The following is a 21,096-nucleotide window of genomic DNA, read 5'->3' as shown; positions in this document are numbered from 1 at the left end:
GCTCCCTGTAGATACTGGGCAGAACCACCCTTGACTTTCCTCTTTGCTAGAATCAGCCCACCCTCTTTGATTATGGTGGGGTTTTCTGCCCTCTAGTGGCAGTTGTGTAATTTAGCAACGTACAGGATTGTAGAGGCTGCATCCCAGTGAGCCCTGGCTGAGTCCTTCAGGGTGCTCATGCTGCTCACCGTGTTAGATTCCTCACCAGGACACATCTGTAGGGAACACAGTGATCTCTCCTCTCAGTGATCCAGTCACTCAGCTGAGGACAGGGGGATGGGTCAGAAAGCAACAGGAATGGTTCTTTTGATTGATGTGAGATGTCATGACATGGACTTGGATAAAAGATATAATCCACCCCGGTTCACTCACCACATGGCTGCAACAGCAGGGGCTGGGCCAAGTTGAAGCAAGAGCCAGGACTACACCCTGGTCTCCCACATTGCTGGCAGGAGGTCAGATAAACAGCCCTCACTTCCTGCCTCCCGGGCACTTTAGCAGGGAGCAGGAGCAGCAATGCAAGAACCAGACGGCTGTCTGGGCGCACAGTGGGTTCACCTTTGTCTGTGGTGTAGGCACCCTTATGAGCTTTGGTTGCAGCCCACGCTGCTCTAGTTCTGATCCTACTCACCGCTAATGTGCTACCAGGAGGTGGCGCAAGTACTTGGGTCATGGCCACCTGCGAGGGAGAACTTGATGGAATTCAAGGCTCCTGGCTTCAGCCTGGCCCAGTCCTGCCCATGGCAGCTGTGTAGGGACTGAACCAGCAGATGGATGAGATCTCTCTCTCTCTCTCTCTCACACACACACACACACACGCAAACACCCTCACTCTCTCTAAAATAAGTAAAATCAGGATTTAAAAAAGAAAGGAAGAAAAGAAACACAGTGGGCAGTGCTCACACCAGCACTCTGAAATCGGATGCAGGCTCACCAAGCTGCAACTTAATCTGCCGAGCCACGTTTTCTGCCAAAAAAGCCACTTTTTTCTTTCACAGAGGTAGCCTCTAATTCTAGATCTCACTTGTCTCTGGTTTCCCTGGTGCCTTATGAAATCTCTAGGTATTGAACAACAAGCTTGTGTCAGCAAAAGATGAGACGGGATTCATGGATGCTTTCATCACCCAACACCAAGAAGCAGCCAGCCCGAAAGAACAGTAGGACATGGTGGTGGAGACGTGATTACACTGCAAGTTCAGGTAACGATCAATTTTGACCCCCGTGTTCTCACAGCTGAAATATGAATGTCCAAGAATCAAAGAGTAGAAGCAGAAGTAACTTCTAGGAATAGCGCACCTGCAAGAGATTGATTTCCTGTCTCTGTAAGTTTGAGATCTGTGTTTCATGAATCACAGAGCAGGAATGCTTATATCGTGAAACACAGCAGTGATTACACTGAGCTGAAGGAAGCAACTGTAACGTGGCTATTCATGACGCGAGAACAGCAGAAAGCTAAGATCATTATTCTACTGTCTTGGGTGCTGGATGTCTGGGTATCAGGGGAAATAGAGCAGCTGCCGTGACATGCAGGCAGGCCCATCACACCTGAGCTTTGCACGTTTCCTGAGTGCCTCAGTATTTTACTATCAGTGGCCAATTTTAAGGAAGACTACAGCCAAAGGACTCATGTCAATTTCCCAATATCTTAATCTTTTGAGAAATAGAATATTAGGTCACCAGAAAAGATATAGAACCGTAAAAGAGAGTGGTGCTGTTTAAGAAAAGAAAAAATGGCACTGGAAATTGAAAACTAGAACTCTTTTTTAAAAAGATTTTATTTTTTTATTTGAGAGGTAGAGTTACAGATAAAGGGGGAGAGAGAGAGAGAGAGAGAGATCTTCCATCCGCTGGTTCACTCCCCAATTGCCTGCTCACAATGGCCAAAGCTGCACTGATCCGAAGCCAGGAGCCAGGAGCTTCTTCCGGGTCTCCCATGTGGGTACAGGGCTCAAGGACTTGGGCCACCTTCTACTGCTTTCCCAGGCCATAGCAAAGAGCTGGATCAGAAGTGGAGCAGCTGGGTCTTGAACCGGCGCCCATATGAGATGCTGGCACTACAAGTGTCAGCTTTACCTGCTATGCCACATTGCCGGCCCCCAGGTAAAGTAATTTTGAAATAATATTTACATAAATAAGAATTTGTGGACAATAATTTATCGAATTAACAAATAAGAACTAATAAGTACATTATACATGCATAGTATACATATTTTACTAAATAATGTTTGCACTCATTTTTTTTTATTTTTTTTTTTCTTTTTTGACAGGCAGAGTGGACAGTGAGAGAGAGAGACAGAGAGAAAGGTCTTCCTTTGCCGTTGGTTCACCCTCCAATGGCCGCCGCGGCCGGCGCGCTGTGGCCGGCGCACCGTGCTGATCCGATGGCAGGAGCCAGGAGCCAGGTGCTTTTCCTGGTCTCCCATGGGGTGCAGGGCCCAAGCACCTGGGCCATCCTCCACTACACTCCCTGGCCACAGCAGAGAGCTGGCCTGGAAGAGGGGCAACCGGGACAGAATCCGGCGCCCCAACCGGGACTAGAACCCCGTGTGCCGGCGCCGCTAGGCGGAGGATTAGCCTAGTGAGCCGCGGCGCTGGCTTTTTGATTTTTTTTAAGATTTATTTTATTTATTTGAAAGACAGAGTTACAGAGAGAGGTAGACAGAGAGAGAGGGAGGTCTCTCATTTGCTGTTCACTCCCTTAATAAACACCAGGGCTAGGGAAGAGAAAATAGAAAACCAGGGACCAGGAGTTTCTTTAGAGTCAGCAGGGAACCAAGCACTTGGGCTATCCTCCGCTACTTTCCCAGGCACATTAGCAGGGAGCGGGATGGGAAGTGAGGCAGCCGGGTCTTGAACTGGCACCTTTATGGGATGCCAGCACCAAGGCTCGGCTTTAACCTGCTGCACCACAGCACCAGCCCCTGCTCTCAAGTTCTTTAATTTTTTATCTATGTTTAGATGAGTTACTGAGTTTCAATATTTATCAACCCATCTTATTAAAATTTAGCTAACTATTCGCATTGATAAGTAAATAGTGAATGGGTTTTAGTCAGTGTCTGCAAAATAATGATTGACTATCATTCACTTAAACCTCAGTGGCTTTCACGAAGCATTTTTTTTTAACAGGCAAAGTTAGAGAGAGAGACAGAGAGAAAGGTCTTCCTTCCATTGGTTCACCCCCCAAAATGGCCGCCACAGCCAGCACCCTGCGACCAGCGCACTGCGCCCATCTGAAGCCAGGAGCCAGGTGCTTCCTCCTGGTCTCTCATGCGGGTGCAGGGCCCAAACACTTGGGCCATCCTCTACTGCCTTCCCGGGCCACAGCAGAGAGCTGGACTGGAAGAGGAGCAACCGGGACAGAAGCCGGCGCCCCGACCAGGACTAGAACCCAGAGTGCTGGTGCCGCAGGTGGAGGATTAGCCAAGTGAGCCTTGACGCAGGCCTCCACGAAGAATTTGTCTTCATTCTCCTGCATACTCAGCGGATCAGTACCCGATACCCGGGCTTCCTGTACAGGCTGGGAACAAACATTCAGGGAGCCTACACCTCGAGGCACACGTGTGCTTGTTTCCAGCACAGAAGGACAGAGTCTGTGTCCCTAGGATCTGTTTTCCTGACGCCTGCATCCAGGGTCAGATGCTAATCCCTGCTTGGAGTGATCACAGTGGACCACCACTGGCTGTATGAGTCCAACACTAACGGAGCAGCACTCATCAGCTGAAATGATTTCTCTCTCACTGAATCAAGAGAAGCGCTGCCACCACGGGTGAGACTCTGAGGAGGGCGAGTTAAGACACAGGTGATTCTCCTTGACCTGCTAATGGAACCCTCCGGGGACCTTCACAGCCCGGCTGCTTCTGAGAATCACGCTCAGCAGAGGGAGGTTCCAGGAGCAGCAGCTGGGACCGCCCAGCCTACACTGGTGCCCCCCTGGGGGGTTTATGTTCGGGCTTGTACCACTGTGGTAGTGGAATGATAATCGTATGACAGTAATAAGTTCCTGAGTGTTCAGGGTGCACGCCGCTGATGCTGAGGCTGTCATCGGTCCCGGATCCGCTGCCTCTGACCCGCGAGGGGACCCCAGATGGCAGAGTGGAAGCACGGTAGATCAGGAGCCCGGGAGATTTCCCCGGTTTCTGCTCAGACCAGGAGATGTAGCCGCTAACGCCCCCACTGGCCTTACAAGACATGGTGACTGTGCCGCCCTCGGGCGCAGACAGGGAGGATGGAGACGGGGTCAGCTGGACGGCACATCTGGCACCTCGGATGAGAAACAGACACACAGCCATCAGTCTGATCTCCGTGTTGTCAGTGGACTCCCTGAGTCCCCCAGCATGGACCACCGACCGAGTCAGTGTTGGTGTGGTTCCTCACCTGGCAGCCAGAGCAGCAGGAGCCGCAGCAGCTGAGTGGGGGCCTTCGTGTCCATGCTGGGTCTGCACTGGCACTGACCCTGCACAAGGTGTGAGCCCTCTGATCTTAAGTCTTCAGGGCAGGGGCTGTGCTGGGGGCACGCAAATCAGCTGAACTGGGGCAGAGCCCAGGGCGTGGCCGGCTCATGGAACTGAATCAGCCCAGGTGCAGGACCAGATGCCACACCAGACCAGTGCAGCTCCAATTCGCCTGCGGAGTCTAAGTTTCTCCTGGGTAACTTTCATGAGAAATGTATTTCAAGGACAAGTTCAAATCCTGATATTAACCTGATGATGAATTGAAGTAATGCATTTCAATATCGTTTTTGGAGAATTGTTTTGTTTGTAAGAAGCAAGTCATCACATACTGCAGAGTTGGGCTATCATTTGTTCAGAGTCACTCTCAAATATTTCTGCTGCAAATTGGAAATACTTTGTACTGTCTCTTGACCATTCCTTTTAAGATGAAATTGAAATGACTTTTTAGAAACAAAACATTTCTAACAATGCCTTCATGCCAAGACAATGGGGAGAAGAGCAGATTCCCAGGCTAAGAGCACACAGCAGAGCGAGCCCACACTCAGCACTCGGGCAGCTCCTCCCGCATGCATACCAGGTCCCACCAGAGACACCATTCCAGCCCCAGGGACTCCATACTGTTGCTGGAACAGAATAACTTTTACTTCTTCCCCTTTCCAAAAGTGGTCTCTATTTTGTATACGTCGCGCCATGTAATGGCACGTGTTTGACACAGCATCTAGAGGAGCTGGCGGCTGAGTCCCAGTGGTTCTGATTGTGACTTCAGGAGTGCTGGTGGTGCTCATCCTATTACAACCAGCACTAGGCCAGGTTCTGCGGGGAACACGGGGCGATCTCTTGCATCAGTAACCCCTGTCATGGCTGAGGTCAGTAGGTTTTCAGAAAAGTTACTGGTCAGGAACCATGAAAAGGTGAGATCTGTAATTTTGTCAGATATCAGCCATGGAAATGAGAGGGTCAGATGCTGCAGGGTACAATGGCAGCATAGGGGTGTGAACAGAGGGCTCCAGGTTAGGCCCTGACTCCAGCCTCCCGCCCAGGACTGACTGTGAGATCCACAGTGCTGCACCTGCTGTGAAACCACCTGGGATCACCACATCCCTGGACATTTCTACCCTTTCTCTGACACCCAGAATGACCAAATGTCATCATTTACACAGCACTAACCACATTAGTTCTCTGCATCATTGATAATATCCACGGCTCTGTTGCAGGACACAGAGCTGGTCTCCAGTCTCCTGGTTGATTCATGCGGGGGTCAGGGGAAAGCAGTGATGACCCAGGACCCCAGATCCTCATGGCAAGAAGTAGCAGCAAACAACATACCCAGATCAAGCGATACACTCTATGGGAATTTATTTTCTTTCCAGCTTTCACATTTTTTAAAAAAGATGTATTTATGTAAGTATTTATTTATTTGAAAGGCAGAGTGAGAGATGGACAGACAGAGAGGAGAGAAAGAGGGTGGAACATACAGAGATCTTCCATCTGCTGCTCACTACACAAATGGCTACAACCACTGGAGATGGGCCAATCTGAGGCCAGGAGCCAGGAGCTTCTTCTGGGTCTCCCACATAGATGCAGGGACCCAAGGACTTGCGCTCTCCTCCCCTGCTTTCTCGGGTGTACTAGCAGAGAGCTGGATGGGAAGTGGAGCAGCCTGGACTTGAACAGGCTCCAGTATGGGATGCCAGCACCAAAAAAGGTGGCTTTACCTGCTACTCCACAGGTTGGTCCCCAGCATTTACTCTTAAAAAGGATTCTAGGTTTGATTTTCATTAATTAGCAGACAAAGCTATATCATGGGAGTGTTTTACCGTATATGGTACATAGAGTTTTCTTCAATGGCTTCATATTGGGTACAGTCTCTTAACCTGATAAATGTCCCCATAATGAGGTTTCTATACATGCACAGGTGACCCCTGAGCTTGCTAACACGCAGATTCTCAGCACACCCACAGTGGTTGCACAGTTTTGCACCTGTAACCTGCTCTCAGAGAGGCTGATTAGGCTGTGGAGTTCTGGACACCTTGAGTGGAAAGGAAGAAAATATGACTGCCACCTTTACTTTTAGTTTTGTCAAGACAGTGGCACACTTCTCCAATGATTGTTGCATATTTCATGAAAAGTCCTGAATCCTCAGTGAACTCTGTGACCCCGGGTCCCTTGCTATGAGCTCTCCTTTCTGATGATTCCAAGAAGCACTTTCGAATGAATGCCTCTGGGGCCACACCCACACTGACCCACTTCTGAGAGTTCAGAGAACAGTCAGAATCCAGGGCTGTGGGCTGACAGCTCCCCACGGTCAGCGTCACACCTGGGAGTAAAATCCCAGAGCTCCTGTTCTCTCCATGGTTTCCTGTGGAAGCACTCAATGAGGTCCCCTCCAGCACATCTGGATGTCAGAAGAGGAGGATTCAGTTCTACCCATCTTTCCAGCTGCAGACCCTGGATGGAGGGGAGGCCCGGGCTTCACCTGTGAGTGCTGCAGGCAGCCGAGAGCACCAGCACCCCTGACCTGCACTCCTGCTCTGACCTAAGGACTGCGGGGTGCAGCAGGCTGAGCCTTCTGTGACAGCTGTGCCCTGGCTGCTGGGGGAGGCCCGGGATCTCCCATTTCTACACAATGCTTCTGGAATGTCCATGTCCTCAGGTCTTTAACAGGCTGCAGTTTTGACTGTAAACACCTTTATTACAACAATGTCTGCTTCAAATTCTTGTAGCAGCCTCTTCTTTAACCTTATGACTGCTCACGTGCATGCCTTTTATTGGTCATAAACACTCCTGCTGACGATGGTTTGTCTGGACGAGACAGGGCTCAGCAGGATGGTTCTGCTGCAGAGAACTGAGTTTGTCTAGAGCTGTGAGATCTCTGTCAATGGGGATGTGGCTGAGGGCAATGGCACTGAGGCTACAATATTCTAACAGAGAGTTCAAGAGGGAACAAAATACCAGACCCTTAAAAATTTCACATATATTAAATGTCTCAAAAATTAGAATATAAAGCTGGGTTTCTTTATACAAATGACATTGTGTTTAAATTCGATTAAAGAATCAAGGAGATGTGAAGTCAGAAGAGAAGCACACTCAGTGCTGTCCATGACACCTGCAGGGAGAACCATGGAGTGAACAGAGGACTTTAGAACCTCCTGGGAGTGCTGCAGGCAGCCTAGAGCTTCAACACCCCACACCTGGGCTTTCTGTACAGGTCTGAGCATGACGTGGTCAGGGAGCCTTTGGTACTGTGACTGGTGGGCGTGGCCTCTGGGAACCCAGCCTAGAGTGCCCGCCTCCTGTACCTGCCTTCCTGACTACTACACGCCAGGCTTTCACTGATGACACCTGAGCTCCTTATTGCCTGCTTGGAAAATCTGTGGTGCTTTACACTGGCTGTATGGATTCCTCCTGTTGCAACGACCTAGAACCATCTGGTGTAAATATGTACATTGTTGAATTAGGAGGTCCTGTTGGGCTGAGAAGGATGAGGAAAGAGTTAAGATACACAGGATACCCCCTGGTCCATTTTAACAGAACTTACCATGGACCTTCAAGCCTGGCTGCTCTGAGAATCACTCTCAGCAGATGGGGCCCAGGAGAAGCAGCTGGGGCAGCCCAGCCTCACACTTCTGCTTTCCTGGTGGTTTTTGTTAGGGTTTGTAACACTGTGGTACCGGTACTACTATAACTATAACCGCCTAGACAGTAGTAGGTGGCAGCATCTTCAGCCTGCACGCCGCCAATGGTGAGGGTGTAATCTGTCCCAGATCCACTGCCACTGAACCGTGGTGGGACCCCAGATTCTAAATTGGATGCACCATAGATCAGGAGTGTAGGAGGTTTCCCTGGCTTCTGTTGATACCAGGATATACCACTGTAAATGTCCTCACTGGCCAGGCACCTAATCCTGACAGTTTCTCCCACAGATGCAGACAGGGAGGGTGGAGACTGGGTCATCTCAATGGCACATCTGGCACCTGCGATGAGAAACATAAAAGCACACGTCCACACTGCTCATCCTGGGTGAGAGGAGCACCCTGAGGAGCCAGGCGGCCCTGCCCACCCTGGCTGAGCCGTGCCTGCTGCTGTCCGTCCTCACCTGTGAGCCAGAGCAGCAGGAGCCCCAGGAGCGCAGTGGAGGTGCTCGTGTCCATGCTGGGTGCTGGCGGAGACCGACGCCTGCCCAGGGTGAGAGCAGCCTGGCAATAAGTGTGCAGGGCCCTGTGCTGTGCTCAGACACATGCAAATCATGGGGGGGGGGGGGCCAGGGCCAGGCCCAGCTGCAGGGCGGGCTCCTGTGATTGACAAATAAATGCAGGTGCAATTTCTCAGTGCTTCCAGGCCAGAAGGCGCTTCAATTTCCCTCAGAGAATTTGCTTTTGTCTGCCGATATGTTCCTACAAATCACATCTTTGGAGGATAACTATTAAAAAAAAAAAACTGATATGAGCCTTCGGATGAAACAGAGTATGTATGTTAATGCTTTCATTGGATTATGTATGAGAAAGATTTCCATCTGGAAAGAGTAACATAGATAAGATATTGGGACTCTCTCTTGATCAGTTGACTCTGAAACGTTTTGTTGTCAGGTGAATATACATTGCACTGTCCTTTCAACATTTCTCTGAGCATGACTTTGGTTTATTAAAAAAATAAGCAATTGAATTATTTTGGGGAGTTGGATTCTTTTTTCCTAATGTCAAGAGCTTTCCTGTTGTTTGTGAGGTTTGCCACATTGTCCTCATTGAGTGTCACCCAGATGAGGTCATCCAAGCTGCAGGTTTCCTTAACAGCCATGGAATGAATGGACTCCCCTTACTCCCATTGGAGACCCTGTGTTCTCCTCAGCTTTCTGTCATTTGGCCCTGCTCTCATGGTTCCCCAGTATGAAGGGCTCACAGTGATGCCAGCCCTGAGAACTTGCACAGCAGAACTCTGCCTGGTGCTCTTCCCTGTCTGCCCTATCAATGCTGCTTTTCCCTGTCCTGTTAGCAGTGGGTGCAGAACTCATTTTGTCCAGACTCCAGCCTGCCTGCATCTCCAGAGTCTCCTATTATGCCTCAAATTTGCTCCTGCAAATGTACAGGTAAACGATTTTGGAACCAACAAAATTTTGAGCATAGCTTTGAAGCCTTTTATCTCACATCTCTACATTGGCTCCAGGATTCCTGCAAGGTTGAGGAACAGGCTGACTGGAAGCAACGATGTCAGCATGAGCACCTGGAGCTGGGGCACTCAGGGGAGTGATCCTGAGCCTGAACAACAAGAAGCCAGAGTCCAGCGGTGCAGCCTGTACACACCCCTCCTGTTGCTGTACACACATCCTGTAGCCTTTGGGGATATCATTTGTTTTCTGGTGGCAATTGAAAATACTTGTACTGTCTTTTATGAATTTCTATGAAGATGAAAATGAAACACATTTTTAGGAAGCAAACAAGACGTTTATAAAAAGTGCCTTAGTGCCAGGAAATCGGGTCTGGTAAGGCCAATATCCCAAGCTAAGAGCACAGGGCAGATTGTGCCCACAACTCAGCATAGTGCCAGCTGCCCCCGCCCAGTGCATTCCTGGCTCCACCTGGGACCCCTACCCTTAGTCAGAATCACATTTACTTTCCTACTGTTTCCAAATTAGGCCTCTTCCTTTTCTTTGGGGGCCACCTAACGGCAGGTGTGTGACACAGCATCCTATAGGCATTTAGAAAGCTGAGTGCCAATCAGTCTCCACTGTGAGTCCTTTCGGGGGTGCTCATGGTGTTCCTCCTGTTACAACCGTCACCACACCGGGTTCAGTTGAAGCGCAGGATGATGCTTTATCACCTACCTGAGGATAATCAGTTTCAGAAAAAATATCAGGGCCAGCGCCGTGGCTCACTTGGTTAATCCTCCACCTGTGGCACCGGCATCCCATATGGGCGCCAGGTTCTAGTCCCGGTTGCTCCTCTTCTAGTCCAGCTCTCTGCTGTGGCCCGGGAGGGCAGTAAAGGATGGCCCAAGTGCTTCGGCCCTGCACCCGCATGGGGGGCCAGGAGGATACACCTGGCTCCTGGCTTCGGATCGGCACAGCGCCGGCTGCAGCAGCCATTTAGGGAGTGAACCAAGAGAAGGAAGACCTTTCTCTCTGTCTCTCTCTCTCTCTCTCACTATCTATAACTCTACCTGTCAAATATATAAAAAAGAGAAAATATATCAGTCCGAAGCCACGAAAATGATTCTGTGATTCATGTCGGGGTCAGACACTGGGTTTTGGAAAACAGAGGATGGAATCCTGCAGGGCACAGTGAGAGCCTCTGGGTGTCAGCAGGGGGCTCCCGGTCTAGATTGGCCAATCCAGCCTCACCCCCCATCCGTGAGAACCACAGCAGCTGCACCTGCTGGGGAATCACCTAGGGACCACCAGATGCCTGGACATTTCTACCCTTGCTCTGACAGTTGGAATGACCAAGTGTCATCATTTAGACCAGCAGTGACCAAAATAATATTCAAAATCATGATAATATCTATGTTTGTGTGGAGCAATAGGGAAGTGAGAATCACACATGTCTACCGAGCCCTTGAAGGAAATCTAGTGTAAGAGAGGAACTGTATTCATAATTTATTAGCTCTAATTCACATTTTTGTAGATAGGCACTGCTCATGTATAACACCTTAGAAGGCACAGTTTTGGGCAATGACAGCATTGTCACCAGAATACAGAAGCCACTAAAATTAAGCAAGGATCTGTTCCATGACCATGGCTCTGACCTGCAAAATGGATTTTGGCCAAAACAGACCCAGAAAGCACATTGTGGATCTTTAGAAATTTCCCTGGGTTCTGGTGCTGTGAGGAAGGTGATGGGGTTTATTATTCTGGGAGATCCTATGGGGGAAGTCAAAGGCTGAATCTTACAGTGCTGCCCCTAATATATGAGACAGAAACAAAGTAAAAAACATGATAAATACAACCCTTAAGGGAATGGAATCACAGAAGACTTGGGATGCTTCCAGCATTAGCTGACTTTTTATTACTAAACTGGAAAACTACTTCTTCCAATAACACTCAATGGTTTTTCAAAATCTAATGGCCCCTGCACTCTCTGGATGATTCCCTTTCTTTTGCTGTGTATTATGGCATGCGCTTCCACGGCTCTCTCCCAAGCATTCAGGTGTATCCTGAGAACATCCCTGACCAACACCAATAAACCACTCCCACCTCGAGAACCCGTACACCACTGCCTGGCTCTTTTTTATAATTATCAATTACTGAAGTTATTCACTCACTTTTGTTCATGTATCGATTGTTTTGTGAATGGAACTCTCTTCTACTATCAACACAATGTTAGTAAGTGAACTCAAAATGTGTCTAATTTCCTCACATGCCTCTCTACCCTCTCGCATGATGGTTTTAGCCTGTTTCTGAAAACTCTTAGTAAGAGCCATTAAATGTAAAAAAAAAAATCTGTTATTTTTATTAGAGCAAAGCAGGGTTCATTCCAATCCACTCAGGACTATTTTCACAGTTGACCGAGATCAATTGGAACAGTGGGAAACAAGTTTACTGGAGTAGCAGGTATAATCCTGAAACTAAGGAAACACAGTTTGAACGTGAAATATGCAATTATGACTTACTGTGCACAACAAGAGGAGAAAACAGGTCACAGAGGGGCTGGGGGCAATCAGACCTTGGACAGCGGGGCGGGGGTGGGGTGTGTGTGTGTCAAATGACTGACATTGGGCAGTTTTCAACATCAGGACCACATGTGTCCCGAAGGATTATCTTTCCTCCAGTTGAGGTTCAAGAGGAGCTCCCGATGGGGTAGTTTGGCACATTCATAGAATATGTGGAACACAGGTTGAATATACACATTTCAGAATAAATAAAAATATTTCACACACATACAAAGTATCTAACAACAGGTCGCACTGCTGTAATTCTTTATTTTTGGGTTTAAAAATTATAGTGCAGGGGCCGGCGCTGTGGCATGGCAGGTAAAGCTGCCGCCTGCAGTACTGGCATCCCATATGGGCACCGCTTTGAGTCCTGGCTGCTCTACTTCCAATCCAGCTCTCTGCTATGGCCTGGGAAAGCAGTGGAAGATGGTCCACATCCTTTGGCCCCCTGCATCCATGTGGCAGACCCAGAAGAAGCTCCTGGCTCCTGGCTTCAGATCAGCACAGCTCTGGCCATTGTGGCCATTTGGGGATTGAATCAGCCAATGGAAGAACTCCCCTCCACCACCCTCTCTTTCTCTCTACCTCTGCATCTCTGTAACTCTGCCTTCAAATAAATAAATAAATATTTTTTAAAAAATTATAGTGCGCAATTCAAACTTGTCCCATAATTTGTTCTCTAACTTGAAAATATCCTGTGGGAAAAATTGCTGAAATCATAACGTAGAAACAGCACTTATCACAATGTATAACATGTGTGGTACTGATGAAACAATATTGAAAACTGTGTGAAGTGGTGAAAGTCATTAATGAAATGTTATCCACTGAGATGCCAGTCTGTATTCCCAATACCTAGATTGTGTGCCACCATTTATTGTGGCATGAGTGAACAGGTGCATAGGAAAAATAAGCCAGTGAATCCAGTAGTTTTTTGTATTAAAGCTATTAACAGTAGGGTGCTAGTCCTGACACTCTAAACAGATGTGAGAAAATTCTCTGTAATTTTTCTGTACTGGATTGTGTTTATTTGTGTTCCTATAAAGATTTGTCTATTTGAAGGCCAGAGTTGAGAGAGAGAAAGAGAAACACTGGGCTGGCCTGAAGCCAGGAACTGCAACAAAATCTCCTGACTTCTCAGCTAATGCTGTGACTGCACGAGTTTCTTGCTATGAGCTCAACCTCCTGATGGTACTCAAAGACACAGACAAATACACCCTGGGGCCAGGTCCAAACTGACAATTCTGAGATCAGAAACCAGAACCCTGCGCTGTCTGCCATCAGCTCCCCAGGCTCAGCCTCACATATGGAAGCACATTCCCCGTTCTCCTTTTCTCCCTTGAGTTTCACATGGAGCTGCTCGGTGGGACCTTGTCCAGGATATGTGGAAGTCCGAAGAGGACCCAGCAGGTTCTGCAGGCAGACACATGGACAGAGGTGAGGACTGGGGATCAACTGCGACCCAACCCTGGGCCTCCTGGTGTCATCCAAGGGCTGCACGGTTCAACAGCCTGTGTCCTCTGTGACAGACGATCTCCCACCTCTCCCAAGTACTTCCATAACTACCATAGGACCAGTGAGCTCCCACCTCTTCCAAGTGTTTCCATGACTATCGTGGGACCAGGGGTCTCCCACCTCTCCCAAGTGCTTCCATGACTATCGTGGGACCAGGGAACTCCCATCTCTCCCAAGTGCTTCCGTAACTACCAAGTCCTCTGGCACTTAATAGACTATAGTTTTGAATCAAATCCTCTCTGTTACAATAATTTCTGCTTCAAGTACTTACAGTAACCTCTCCTTTACTGTTTTAATTTTTGTTATTTTTTTGTTTTCCCAGAAATATTTATTTAAGGAATACAAACTTCATGCATTTCATAAATACAACTTTAGGAACATGGTGATTCTTCCCACAGTACCCACACTCCCACTCCTCTTCCTCCTCCCTCTTCTATTCCTATCCTTATTTTTTACTATTTTCAATTAACTTTATACACATACTATTAACTCTATACTAAGTAAAGAGTTCAACAAATGGTAAAAAAACAAACAAACAAACAAAAAACCCTGTTCTTCGGCCGGCGCTGCGGCTCAATAGGCTAATCCTCTGCCTGTGGCACCAGCACACAGGGTTCTAGTCCCGGTAGGGGCGCCAGATTCTGTCCCGGTTGCTCCTCTTCCAGGCCAGCTCTCTGCTGTGGCCTGGGAGTGCAGTGGAGGATGGCCCAAGTGCTTGGGCCCTGCACCCCATGGGAGACCAGGAGAAGCACCTGGCTCCCGGCTTCAGATCAGCACGGTGCGCCAGCCACTATGCGTCAGCGGCAGCAGCCATTGAGGGGTGAACCAACAGAAGGAAGACCTTTCTCTCTGTCTCTCTCTCTCACTGTCCACTCTGCCTGTCAAAAAAAAAAAAAAAACAAAAACAAAAAACACCTGTTCTTCAACAGTCAAGACAAGGGCTGTTCAAAGTCATTGCATCTCAAAGTGTCAGTTTCACTCCTATAGATTACCTTTTAGGTGCTCCATTGGTTATCATAGGTCAGGGAGAACATATGGTATTTATCCTTTTGGGACTGGCTTATTTCACTAAGTATGATGTCTCCAGTTTCATCCATTTTGTTGCAAACGACAGGATTTCATTTTTTTTTTTTTTACTGCTAAGGAGTATTCCATGGTGTACATATCCCTTACTTTATAAACTCTGAGTGATGCAATAAACCAGAATGCTCAGATTCAATGACCTCTGGCCTTGATTAAAACTGGAGAGTCCTGTCCATGTCTGTGTTGCTGAGGCCAGGGAGGAGCAAAGAGACTTAGGGTGCACAGGAGCCTCTTTGAAAACTTGTGCTAAACTTTCCAGTCGTTTCTATGCTGAATGCATCTGAGAAACACTGTGAGCAGATGGAAGCCCCACGAGAAGCAGCTGGGGCAGCCCAGCCTCACACTTGTGCTTCTCTGTGTGGTTTTTGTTCAGGCTTGGAACACTGCGGGTATCCAGTTGAGTTCACCTAGACAGTAGTAAGTGGCAGCATCTTCAGGCTGCAGCCCGCTTATGGTGAGAGTGAACTGTGTCCCAGATCCACTGCCACTGAACCGCGATGGGACCCAGATGCCAGAGTGGATGCCCTGTAGATCAGGAGCTTGGGAGGCTGCCCTGGTTTCTGCTGATACCAGGATAACCTATTACTGATACTTTGGCTTGGCAACTCATGGTGACCGTGTCGCCTACAGATGCAGACAGGGAGGATGGAGTCTGGGTCATCTGGATGGCACATTTGACACCTGAGATAAGAAACACAAATACACAAATTCACACTGACAACCATGTTGTAGGACAAGTTCCATGAAGAGCCAGGCAGCAATGACCTCACTAACTAAATGCTTGGTGCTATCTATCCTTCCTTACCTGGGAGCCAGAGCAGCAGGAGCCCCAGCAGCTGAGTGGGGGCCCTCATGTCCATGCTGGGTCCTGCCTGGCACTGCCTCCTGCATGAGGCGGGAGCAGCCTGGGCCTAAATCCCCAGAGAGGTGGGCAGTACTCTGGGGACATGCAAATCAGCAGGGGGCGGAGCAAATTCGGCTCTTCTCAGTAACTCAGCACAGGTGCAGGGAGCCCTGGCGTCCTAGGTCACAACATTCGGCACAAATTTGCTTATAAATATGTGTCTTTCTGGGGTTGTTTTGATACAGAAGACTTATTCAGTCCAACTGTCAAATCCTGAAGTGGACCAAGTCCAGCCAGAGTAGCCTATTGTGTCCTTCCACTGGGGTTCTGTAGGACAGTGTCACTGTTGGTGCAGAATGTTCAGCCAAGTCTTTGATGGTGGGGCTGTCAGATGTTCAACAAAGTCTCAAAGATTCAACTATAGTGCAAAATCATTTGTTCTCTACAACATTCTTATGAGCATCGAATAACATTGGAGCTCACATTTGGCGTGGTGTTTAAGATACCTGTCCCCATATAGGATTGCCTGAGGTTGAGTTCTGCATCAGCTCTTGAATTGTCTCTTGCTAATGTCACCTTCAGAGACAGCAGGTGGCTGTTAAAGCAGTGGTGATCTGCCACCGAGGTGGGAGCCTTGGACTGAGTCCCTGAAATCCACCCTCGTCCTGGTCTAGACTGAGCCATCACAGACATTTTGGGAGTGAACTGGAAAGTGAAGCGCTCTCTTACTTTTTAATACTAATTAAAATGACAAAATTTAAGAAAAGAGAATTTCTGGAAGTATCTTAAACATATCCATATCTTTTTGTAATAGTTGTAAAATATTATCATTGTATAACTTCAAGTGATGGCTGTCAATACATAAAGAGAACACCATAATTCCTGAAAGTGAGTGTCACTCACAGGCCGGCCATGCTCTGAAGCAACAAATCTCTGTGACACTCAAGGACTAAGTCGACTACCCTTCGTTGTTGGTAGAACCTCCATGTTCTACCCCTTTTCTGCCATTTGGTCTTATTTCTTAATTCATCAGCACGAAGGTCTGACTACTGATGTCGGATCCCTATGTGTGCCTTCAACTCTGGATTAGGACAAACTTGGAATCCTGACATCCATCCAGACCCCCAAAACTAACTGCACAGGAGAAGACCAAGATCTCATCACCCGGGGGTGGGGGGTAAGGGGGAGAGCTCTGAGCTGCACTCCCTGCCAGCTGGTTCCAGGGGACCCAGGTGCAGTGCCTCCTGCTCTCAGCAGAGCAGAGGAGGGGTGAGGCAAGGGAAAGGTCAGCTTTTTACACCCACGGTCCTTAGTGAAGGCAGCTGCTGTTCAGTGCAAGTCCCAGCAATGCTACATAAATTCCTCTATCCTCATTAGCAGTGGGCGGGCACATCATCCCGAACCAGGCCTTATCCCCTCTGTCTGTACCTCCTGCAAAGGAGTACCACCTCCTGTGAACCCAGCACTGATATAGTCAGGTAGAAATCTCATATTTTTTAAAAGATTTATTTATTTTATTTGAAAGTCAGATTTACAGAATGAGGAGAGGCAGAGAGAGAGAGAGGTCTTCCATCCCCTGGTTCACTCCTTAGTTGGCTGCAACGGCCAGAGCTGCTCCAATCCAAAGCCAGGAGCCAGGAGCTTCTTCTATGTCTCCCACCCAGGTGCAGGGGCCCAAGGACTTGAGCCATCTTCTACTGCTTTCCCTGGCCATAGCAGAGAGCTGGATTGGAAGAGGAGTAGCCGGGTATTGAACAAGCACCCATGTGGGATGCCGGAGCTGCAGGCTGCGGTTTTACCTGCTAAGCCACAGCGCCGGCCCCTAGGGCTGCCTCTTGTCACTCACATGCCTCTGAGATGACACCGAGGCACCACTAGTCAACACAGGCAAGCAGCCTCCTGTCTAGATCTAATAGGCATTGCCCGATTACACATTAATAAATTATTGAATTTAATCTGTTAATTAATTTATGCAGTTATTTCTTCCTGAAATGTGCCTTACTTGCCACCAACAGAGTATCAGAGCACGGTATCAACTACTGTCTATTCCATTTGTCAGTTTTTATTTATAAATTTCAATCATTTATTTGAGAGAGAGAAAAGGACAAAGAGAAAAATAGAGTACTTATCCCTCAGTTTATTTCTCAAACACTCACAAAGACCAGCAGTTGGCCAGGTCGGTCCTTGGAGCCAGGTGCTCATCCAGGTCTCCCAGAGGAGGGAGAAAGCTCAATCGCTGAGTCATCATGGCTGCCTTCTAGGGACTGCGTAAGTATCAAAACCAGATGCTGGTGTAAACTCAGACACTGTGATGTTGGATGCCGCTTCTGAATTGACATAGTAAGTGCCCTAAGAAAATTTACTCATGTGTACACATGCCTTACAAGGTAGTTTTTATTGTTTCTGGAAGTTCTAAGTGATGTGGTTAAATGCTAAACTATTTTCTTCTGTTTTAGAGGTAAAAGTAAGATCACACAGGGCATTTCAGTCAACTCAAGACACTTAACTATTTTCACAACAGAAAACATTTCATAAGGACAAAAAAATTGCATCTGTGCACGATATTGAATTATTAAAAAATTAAAAATTACAGACACAATAAGCATCTTTTTGAAATTAAATAATGTACTGTGTAATAATTGTTCAATTATGATTTATTGTACTCAATATGGGAGAAGGAAAGCGCTCACGGTAGGCGGCTTGATGGAGAGGGTGAGGAGAGGCAGGCCTTGGAGTGGAGAGGAAGGTCTGAGAAATGACCTAAGGGAAGGGGCAGCTTGTGCTGTGTTCCCCTGGCACACTGGCGTGGAGCTGGACGGGAAGTGCAGCAGCCAGGACTCACACCTGTGCTCTGATGCGGGATGCTGGTGTGGCTGCGTCACAAGGCCTTTCTGAAGTCTACAGTTTGTTAGATAGGGGGGTGAGTCTGAATGCTTCATCCCCAACTCAGCATTGTCATGGAAGTGTTTAGGTATACAACATGCTCAAACCAAGCTGTGAGGCAAAATATCAGCTCATGAAATTAAAACTAATTGTGATTTTTCAGGCATTACATTCTTGTAACATTTCAAATTTGATTTTCCATTCATTATAAAGTAAAACTGGGAGTGTTTTTCTATGTCTGACTTAACCCTTAACCTGATAAATTTGATTTTCCATTCCTTATAAAGTAAAACTGGGAGTGTTTTTCTATGTCTGACTTAACCCTTAACCTGATAAATGTCCCTGAAGTGTAGCTTCTCATACCTTGTACATATCAACTGTGAACATGCTAACATGTAGATTTTCACTCATTAAACCAACAGTGGTTCTGCAGGGTTGCATGTGTGGCCTGTTCTCAGAGATGCTAACTATACTGTGGAATGCTGGGGGAAAATATGAGTAGATAGGAAAATCATGCATATACGAATTTTTATGTTTATGTTTTGTTAAGAGGTTGTTTTGTTTGTATTCCCAATAATTGCTATTTTTTTCATGCAATTTACAGGATTTCAGTTGATTCTGTGACTCAGCATTTTTTTCCTGTGATCTCAAGCTGATGAAGACCACAGAAACACAGACAAATGCATTCAGGGACCACACGCAACAGACGTAACTCTGAAAATTCAGCACTCAGAACCCTGGGCTGTCTGCTGCCAACTCCCCACCCTCAGCTTCACATCTGGAAGCACGTTCCCAGGACTCCTTCCCTCTGTGCTTCCCTGTGGAACCACTCACTGAGACTCCCGCCAAGGCACTGGGCATCAGAATAGGATGATTCAATACGACCCAGCGCACCTGCAGGCAGACATTGACAGAGATGAGGGCGGGGACTCACCTGTGAGTGCTGCAGGCCGCTGAGAGCACAAACCCCACACCGCTGGGCTTCCTGCTCTGGTCTGAGGACCGTGGGGTGCAGCAGCCTGTACCTTCTGTGACGGATGTGCTCTGGCTGCTGGGGGAGGACCAGGGATCTCTCATTTCTACCCAATGCTTCCATAGCTATCATGTCCTGTGGTCTCTAATAGGCTGTAAAGGAGACTTTATTGCAACAGTTTCTGCTTCAAATACTTAGAGGAGCACCCCCTTTCTTTTATGAATCCTGACTGATATGTAGACCAGACTGCTCAGGTGTGATGACCTCTCACCTTTATGAAAGCAGGAGAGGTGTTGTCCTGTCAGTCATGCTGGAGTTGATGAGGAACAAGATTTAGGATATGGAGGACCACCCCCCAAGACAATTCCTGTAAGACTTTCCAGGGACCTTCAAGCCTGGCTGCTCTGAGAATCACTCTCAGCAGATGGGGCCCAGGAGGAGCAGCTGGGGCAGCCCAGCCTCTCACTTCTGCACCCCTGGGGGGTTTTTGCTCAGGACTGTAACACTGTGGGAAGATAACTATAATCGTGTAAACAGTAGTAGGTGGCAGCATCTTCAGCCTTCATGCAACTGATGGTGAGAATGAACTGTGGCCGGCGCCGCGGCTCACTAGGCTAATCCTCCGCCTTGCGGCGCCGGCACACCGGGTTCTAGTCCTGGTCAGGGCGCCGGCTTCTGTCCCAGTTGCCCCTCTTCCAGTACAGCTCTCTGCTGTAGCCCTGGAAGGCAGTAGAGGATGGCCCAAGTGCTTGGGCCCTGCACCCGCATGAGAGACCAGGAGGAAGCACCTGGCTCCTGGTTTCGGATGGGCGCAGTGCGCTGGTTGCAGGGCGCCGGCTGTGGCAGCCGTTTTGGGAGGTGAGCCAATGGAAGGATGGAAGGAAGACCTTTTTCTCTGTCTCTCTCTCTCTCTCTCTCACTGTCTACTCTGCCTGTCAAAAAATTAAAAAATAAATAAATAAATAAATAAGAGAGTGAACTGTGTCCCAGATCCACTGCCGCTGAACCGTGATGGGACCCCAGATGCCAGAGTGGATGCAGCATAGATCAGGAGCTTGGAAGGCTGCCCTGGTTTCTGCTGATACCAGGATAATTCATTGCTAATGCTCTGACTGGCCTGGCAATTGATGGTGACTGTGCCTCCCATGGATGCAGATAGGGAGGGTGGAGTCTGGGTCATCTCAATGGCACATCTGGCACCTGCGATGAGAAACAGAAACACAAACATGCACACCCATCTTCATGTTGTTAGAGGAGTTCTTAAAGAACCAGGAGCACTGGCCACACTGCCCGAGGCCGTTCCTGCTGCTGGCCTTCCTTACCTGGGAGCCAGAGCAGCAGGAGCCCCAGCAGCTGAGTGGGGGCCCTCATGTCCATGCTGGGTCCTGCCTGGCACTGCCTCCTGCATGGGGCGGGAGCAGCCTGCTCCTAAATGCCCAGAGAGGAGGGCGGTGCTCTGGGGACATGTAAATCAGCAGGGGGAGGGCACAACTCATTCCTCTCAGTAACTGCACAGATGCCGTGACCCCTGGTGTCTCAGCTCACAAGCCAACACAAATTTGACAACAAATATGCTTTTTTTGACAAAATTCATATTCAGTACAACTGTCAAGTCATGAAATGGACTAAGTTCGTAATCCATTCACTGAATTATAGCAAGCACTCGACAACATTCTCTTCTTCCACAGTATTGCCAGTGCCATGAA

At 48.2% G+C, this 21,096-nt stretch overlaps 1 gene segment (V, D, J or C); it reads right to left on the bottom strand.

Moving 5' to 3' along the window:
• Positions 1-3,914: 3,914 nt before the first annotated feature.
• On the bottom strand, positions 3,915-4,429 carry LOC138848731 (immunoglobulin kappa variable 1D-13-like). The segment is given in 2 exon segments: positions 3,915-4,261; positions 4,375-4,429. Coding segments are annotated over 2 exon segments (402 nt in total).
• Positions 4,430-21,096: the final 16,667 nt, after the last annotated feature.

The sequence above is a fragment of the Oryctolagus cuniculus genome, chromosome 2, assembly GCF_964237555.1.
Source record: "Oryctolagus cuniculus chromosome 2, mOryCun1.1, whole genome shotgun sequence".
NCBI classification, from domain to species: Eukaryota; Metazoa; Chordata; class Mammalia; order Lagomorpha; family Leporidae; genus Oryctolagus; species Oryctolagus cuniculus.
Note: the sequence above shows the minus strand (reverse complement) of the source record. Positions and strands in the feature narration are given on the sequence as shown.